The sequence below is a fragment of the Teleopsis dalmanni genome, chromosome 1 (genome assembly GCF_002237135.1).
Source record: "Teleopsis dalmanni isolate 2A chromosome 1, ASM223713v2, whole genome shotgun sequence".
Lineage (NCBI taxonomy): Eukaryota > Metazoa > Arthropoda > Insecta > Diptera > Diopsidae > Teleopsis > Teleopsis dalmanni.
The window spans coordinates 199,076,701-199,083,930 of NC_051846.1; the positions used below are offsets into that span (position 1 = coordinate 199,076,701).

Here is a 7,230-nt window from a genome sequence, read left to right on the forward strand (position 1 = left end):
ATTTTAGTACACATCGCAAATTATCTATTTGTTGACCTCTGTTGTTCGCTCGACCTTCAGTCCTTAAATTTGCAGTATTTCGTATTCTTCTTGCATTACGGCTTTGTCGGGAAAGATTCGATCGTCTTGGTCGCGGCATTATTAAAAAACTAAAAACTCAAATTTTCAACCATACCATACATTATAATTGTTAATTATTTATTTTGTTGAGTTTGCAACAACCAGGTAGTTTTATTGATTAAAAACGATATTTATTGCAACACAAACTTATATTGATCTAATACAACTTTTAAATACACATTAACTAAGTTATATTTCTATCTGTTAAATTTTAATAAAATATTTTCTTATATCAAAAATTTGATAATTTCAAAACCTACTTTGTCGTGAACGGGATAAACAGGTATCCTATGTCCTTCTCCTGGCCTTAAACTACCTCCCTGCCAATTTTCAGCTAAATCGGTTCAGCCTATATCCTTCTCCTGGCCTTAAACTACCTCCCTGCCAATTTTCAGCTAAATCGGTTCAGCCGTTCTTGAGTTATAAGTGGTGTAACAATAACACATCTTTCTTTTATATATATAGATATTATATGGTTTCTAGAAACATGGAAGACAGTGTTGTTTAACATGAACTTTTACGTGAACTCTATATGTAGTTTGTGGTTTAACATTTTAATCAAAATTATTTTTGCAAAAAATAATAAATATGTTAATGTTTTTTTTTTTGTATAAATGCAGTTTATTTTGAATTATTGCTTCATTTATAAAAACTAAATTTCGATTATATATTTAAAGCATTCGATAAGGAAACGTTGTTTAGTGTTAACTAAGTTTTCATTATATTGACAATAAGCTCTTAATATATAATCATAATTAAATTTTTTATGTATGTATTATACATAAATTGTGTTTATTATTAAAGCATTTTAATAGGATTACTACAATTCTAATACAAATTTTTAAGTTACTTTTTATATATGACACGAGACTTCGTTTCGTACGCAGACTTATTCCTTCAAAAATGATACATTTTTTGTGAACCAAAAATTATACATATATTTAAAATTTTATTAAAAGAACAAAATGTTATTTGACCAGTGCTTGGTAATAAAAAAAAACTTACGAGAAAAAAACTTTCTTTTAATTCTAATCCAACCCATCATCCATGAAATCGGGTTTCTTCGGTTCAGGTTTCTTAGGTTCCGCAGTAGGTGTTTCTTTACCGTTTGCTCCGTCATCTGGAGCTCCGCCTGGGAAACCGGGAAAACCACCAAAGTTTGGAAATCCACCAGAACCACCTTTCATGCCTTGTATCATAGCAATTAGTTTAGCAATTTTGGGATTTGATTTATATTTCTCGATGTTTGCTGGATTTTTCATTATGTCCTCAAACGCAGCTTGAACTTCTGGATCCTTTGCGTTCGACATGAAATCATTAAACTGTGAACCATTGAAAGATGGTACACCACCTGGGAACCCGCCTGGAAAACCGCCAGCAAAACCATCACCAGCATTACCACTTTTAGCTTGTTCTTTCTGTTGACGTTCTCTTCGTTTCTGTGCAGCACGCACTGCTGCTTCTTGAACTTTACGAGCTTTTTCTAACTTCTTGCGCTCTAACTTAACGCGATGTTGTTCAATTTTCTTGGCATTTGGTGTTACTTCACTTAACCAATCATTAGCTTCTTCGTCGAAATCTAATTTACAAGCTTGACGCAAATCTTTTGCAGCACTTTCCCAATTACCTAACAAACGATGTGCTCTACCACGGAACTTATAAGCAGCTGCTGAATCACAATTTAACTCCAATGCTTTGTCGCAATCATGAATGCAAGCAACCGGCTTTTGCAACTTTAAGAATGCTTGACCGCGTTTAGCATGGAAAAGTGCATTTCCAGGATTTAACTCAATAGCTTTTGTGTAAAGATCAATTGCTTCTTGGAATTTCTGCTCAGAATAAGCTTGGGCGGCCTCAGAACGTATGGCACTAGCTTGATCAACCTCCTCTTCAGTTGGAGTTTTGCTAGAATCTCCCATAATTAAATCTGTAACATCATCTCCTTCGATAACTCCTAAATTAAAAAAAAAAACAAAAATAAATATTATCGTAAAAATTGTATATAATATATAGTTAAATCTGAATATGTAAATGCGTAAATATATTAAAATATTTCTATATATATTTTGGAAAATATGTATGCAAAAATATATTTAAAACGACACACAATCTTATTAAATATAAATAATAAATACATTCTAAATATAGACAAAAACTGACCCCTGAATTAAAACTGAACGACTTTTGACTATGCACTTAATCAATTAACATATTTAATTAAAAAAAATAAATAAACGAACAAAAAGAACAGCTACAATATAAAATTTTTTTTTCGTTACACTGTTTATACATTATATTGATTTCTACTATTTAAATAGTTTGTCGTTTTTAATTTTATTACCTTCATTATCCAATTCAATTTCCGATTCAGAATCTGAGGCAATTTCTTCAACTTCAGAATCAGATTCTTCACTGACCTTGGGATCCGATTCAGCACTACCGGCAAATGGGCATTTTCTATTTTAAGAAAAGAGATAGAACTATATATGAATATTAATGAAAGCAAAATTGATTTACCCTCCAGTAGGCATCTTAAAATCACCATCAGGAATTTTTCCACCGAAGCCCTCAATAAATTTTTTAACAAAATCTAATTGTGGTACATTTAGTATTGTAGGATTTGCTTGCACAAATTCAATGAAGCCCTTAAGTTTCTTTATATCTTCAGCGCCGGGCATAGCCATTTTGAAACACGATTAAAGCAATAATAATTGAAAAAGTATTTGCTTAAAACGTACGAACACAATTCAATTAATTTAATTGTTTTGTGAAATCTTATTTGTTTTTAAATTTAATTAATATTTTTTCGAAACGCAAAGTATTATTTTTATTGATTTAAACTCACGCCTAAATCCCGAACCTTCTATGCAAACTCTCAATTAAGCACTATGAAAAACGTTCAATTAAAAAGGAACAGAAAAAATGATAAAATATTTGACAGTTACATAGTTGCAATTTTTAAATATTGAAGCTAGAAATTGTTTATACTTTTGCATGGATGATGGTATCAATAACAATGACCGTGTGCGAGTTCGAGTAAGTTGAGGTAAAGTTATTTGAAATTTCCTAGGGATTTTTTGCACTACACTTATGTAAATATTTATTTAATGATTTCTTGCACTTATTTATTATTTTTGGTTAAAAATTTTCAAATTTATTTATTAAACATCTTATGAAATTTTCACAATGATATTACATAATTTTTATCTAATTTACCTTACCATACCGATATAATTTACTATTTTCCTCAATTTACTAGAACTTACGCACGATCTAAATATGTAGTAGTTTTAATTGCAATAGTTATTTCCTATATATAGTTGTTTTAAAAAAGATCTCGATTGATTATATACAAAATATCTTGAAATTCTTATTTATATTCTTTTTAATTTTGTTTTTATTTTAGGGACGTGTGCGAGATAGGCTAAGTTGCGTTCTAAATGAGGGAAATTCTAAGTTGTGCCGATAATGTAGTGTCGATACGTGTTGATAAATGGCTATATGTGTGCAGTGCAAAAAATCCCAATTTTTAAACGAAATCTCCTATTTCGTTTAGCATCAACTTAACCTAATTCGCACGCGTCCTAGATTTTATAACAGAGATATATCATTACATTTTGTGCGAAATTTTTTTTTTCATTCAGGAAAACTATTCACAACATCGCAACATAATAGAATTGTGAATTACGAACTTTAACGTTCGATTTTTTATAAATTACAATTAAATCTGATTTTTATATATAGATTTTTATATATACAGATTTATATATATAGATTATATATAAATCCGTCTGATTTTTATATAAAATTTAATACGATTTTAACTTATTTCATAACAAAGTGATCCGTAATATTGCATTCACACTGTCTCATTCACTTGTTGTTTTATATTAATAAGTGAATGTGCACATTATAATGAGCTCATTTATACAGCTGATAATATATCACACAAAAAATATATAGGCCGTTTGCGAGTTCTAGTAAATTGAAGGAAATAGTAAATTATGTCGGCATGGCAGTCCATATTGGTATTTACCAAAATTTCGAGTAGGGTAAATTAGATAAAAATTAGGTAAATTAGGTGTTACCATTGTGAAAATTTTATAAGATGTTTAATATATAAATAAATAAATTTGAAAACTTTTAACCAAAAATAATAAATAATAAATCATTAAATAAATATTAACATATAAGTGCAGTCTAAAAAATCCCTAGGAAAGTTTAATTTACTTTACCCTAGGAAAGAAAATCCCTAGGAAAGTTTAATTTAATTTAATTTATTGTTTTAATGACCAAAAAACTTTTTAAAATAATTTTGATTGACTAATTAGCCCGTAAAATAAAAACAAAATTATTTATTTTGCCTCAATTTACTCGAACTCGCACACGACTTACACAGCATTTAAAAAAATTAGCACCCTGTAAAAATTGACAAAATGTTTTAACAATGTGCGGTTTTAAACTAAGCAGCAGTTTACAATAAATAAAATAAATGCCGGCATGTAAAATACTTAAAAACAAAATTATTACAGAATTAATTAAATGTTTCCATACAAGTAAAATGGCTTGCAGTCGTTATGAATATGTAAAAACCTATGAACGGGAGGACAACATTCTACCAAATGTATGGATCGTTGTACGCGTTGATGGCAAAGGATTTCATAAATTTTCCAAAATACACAACTTCGAAAAGCCTAATGACGAAAATGGTATTTAGTGAAGCTAAATATTTTATATTAAAATAATAACATATTTCACAAATAGCACTGAATTTAATGAACTACGCTGCCATGACTGTTATGACCGAATTCCGCGACATAGTGCTCTCTTTTGGACAAAGCGATGAGTATTCTTTTGTTTTCCGAAAAGAATCGAACATTTATAATCGACGTGCTTCTAAATTGCTTTCATATGTAACAAGTCTGTTTACATCTGCTTACGTCATGAACTGGATGATGTTTTTACCAAAAACGAAATTACAGTACCCTCCTTGTTTTGATGGTCGTGTTGTGCTCTATCCCTCAGATCAAAATTTACGAGACTATTTGAGTTGGCGACAGGCTGATGTTCATATCAATAATTTATACAATACAGCTTTTTGGAATCTTGTGCAGCAAGCTGGTCTTACTGCCAGGGAAGCAGAAGCCGAATTGCGTGGTACAATTTCGTCAGATAAAAATGAATTATTGTTTTCTAAATTTGGCATTAACTATAATAATTTGCCAACCATGTTTCGCAAAGGCACAATATTACTAAGAAAACGTGTACGTACAAGTCCCGATGATTGTATTGGTCAACTTATTGTGCCAATGCATGAGGATATGATACGAAACCAATTTTGGAATACGCATACTGAATTATTAGGAAAATACTTACCAGGTGAATATTTATACAATTGCAATAGTACAGAAGATTTGTCTAATATACTACTGGAAAAACAAATGGAGACACTTAAACTTAATAATATAAAGAAAGAAGAACTATAGTACAAATTAAAACAAATTTTTTTTAAAATGTTTTCACATTGAGCCAGCTCACTGTTATTTACTCCAGTGAGCCTGTTTTATATTACGGTACACACATATAAACATACACTAAAACTTATATCTGTGAATTAAAAACTAACTAGATGTCTATACTATCACTTAACTTTAGTAATCATCATCTTCGTCGTCTTTTTGCATTTGTCTATTCATAACCTCAGCACTTTGTTGCGCAGTTGCTTGTATATTTATCCACTGCTGTTGTTCTTCGCGCTCCTGTTCTTCTCTGGCTCTCGCGAAAAGTTCCTGTTGTTGGCGTAGCAGCTCTTCCTCTGGAATCCCAAGGTTTTCAAGACGAGTGCTTTGTCTTCTTCGTTTAGCTGCTACTTCTTTGCAGTCATTCAAAACAGCTTCAGCTTCTTGTTTGTAATCGCGGAAACCCAAGCGATCTAACGCTTCTAATACATGCTCTGCATTGATGGTTTTTTTGTTACGCTGATTACAAACTTCATTTGATTCAGAACTTATTAAATGAATAAATTCTGTGCAACAATTTAATAACAATTCTCTGCTTTCATTAGCTACTCTCACATTAGGTACCTAAAATGCATAATTTAATATTTACAAAATGTTTTATGTCACAGTAAAATTATCTTCGAACCAATTCTTTTATAATCTTATTAATGCTGGCACGTGGTAAAGTTAATTCATCATCATCTGTTGAAGGTGGACACAGCTCATCTTGCTCAGGATTCGTCATTGAGTCGGATTTGTGGCTACGAAAACAATATTGAGGAGTGCAATGAAGAAATAGTTGACAACTACAAACATTTTTTATGCAAGAGTGCTGCCACATCTTTCAAACTGTCAGTGCCTTCTGTTCGGCCTCAAATTTGCCATTTAAAAACCATTTAATTAATTTTTACTTAAATTTTTATATTATATATTATAATTATTATTCTTAAAAATAAAAAATTTATTAATATTAATTTATTAATAATAAATATTAATGTTTATTAATTTATTAATAAAACAGTGCTGCCAAATCATAAGAAATTACCCTTCTTGGTTACTTTTCTTATTTCCCAACACTGTTTACTTACATAATGGGAAGTTTTTAACACTATAGTTCTGTCACTGTTCAGTCGTGTCGTGAAAATTTGGTAATTTTCTGCGGTTTGCATAACCATTAAAAATTAAAATTTACAGAATTAATTTATTTTTATATATGATTTCAGTTTTTTGCACGCCGTAAGAGTTCAGATATCGAAATGATGATGCAGCGCGCAACTCTGTTGGCTCCGTTAGCCTTGGAAGCAACAATCCAAGCGCAACAACAGCGTGGTATGGCCACATTAAAAGCCATCTCGATACGACTGAAGTCTGTTAAGAATATACAAAAAATTACGCAATCCATGAAAATGGTATCAGCTGCCAAGTACTCTCGCGCTGAGCGTGATTTAAAAGCAGCTCGTCCATATGGAATTGGTGCTCAACAGTTTTTCGAAAAAACCGAAATTAAAGCCGAGGAAACAGCTGAACCTAAAAAACTACTAATTGCCATGACCTCAGATCGTGGTCTCTGCGGTGCAGTACATACTGGTGTTGCTCGTACAATCCGAGGTGA

The 7,230-nt window shown here is 30.9% G+C and overlaps 4 protein-coding genes across 4 annotated transcripts in view; 2 read left to right on the forward strand and 2 right to left on the reverse strand.

The window, feature by feature from the left end:
* Nucleotides 1–738: 738 nt before the first annotated feature.
* LOC119671221 (hsc70-interacting protein 1-like) lies at nt 739–3,012 on the reverse strand. Its single transcript, XM_038081758.1, has 3 exons — nt 2,638–3,012; nt 2,462–2,577; nt 739–2,074 (listed from the first exon to the last, which is right to left on the reverse strand). Exons 1-3 carry the CDS (start codon nt 2,802–2,804, stop codon nt 1,149–1,151), a joined length of 1,209 nt encoding a protein of 402 aa, XP_037937686.1. The 5' UTR covers nt 2,805–3,012; the 3' UTR covers nt 739–1,148.
* A 1,551-nt stretch (nt 3,013–4,563) lies between these two features.
* Nucleotides 4,564–5,615, forward strand: LOC119671222 (probable tRNA(His) guanylyltransferase). The gene is made up of 2 exons (XM_038081759.1): nt 4,564–4,829; nt 4,885–5,615. Exons 1-2 carry the CDS (start codon nt 4,613–4,615, stop codon nt 5,604–5,606), a joined length of 939 nt encoding a protein of 312 aa, XP_037937687.1. The 5' UTR covers nt 4,564–4,612; the 3' UTR covers nt 5,607–5,615.
* Nucleotides 5,616–5,622: 7 nt separating this feature from the next.
* LOC119671223 (protein Dr1-like) lies at nt 5,623–6,438 on the reverse strand. The gene is made up of 2 exons (XM_038081760.1): nt 6,265–6,438; nt 5,623–6,203 (listed from the first exon to the last, which is right to left on the reverse strand). Exons 1-2 carry the CDS (start codon nt 6,361–6,363, stop codon nt 5,772–5,774), a joined length of 531 nt encoding a protein of 176 aa, XP_037937688.1. The 5' UTR covers nt 6,364–6,438; the 3' UTR covers nt 5,623–5,771.
* Nucleotides 6,439–6,696: 258 nt separating this feature from the next.
* The window catches only part of LOC119667040 (ATP synthase subunit gamma, mitochondrial-like), an 8,242-nt gene continuing 7,708 nt past the window's right edge, over nt 6,697–7,230 (forward strand). Inside the window, exons 1-2 of the mRNA XM_038076322.1 lie at nt 6,697–6,766; nt 6,842–7,226. Of these exons, the coding sequence (XP_037932250.1) occupies nt 6,875–7,226 (352 nt within the window). The 5' untranslated portion in view covers nt 6,697–6,766; nt 6,842–6,874. The remainder of the gene's footprint in view (nt 6,767–6,841; nt 7,227–7,230) is intronic.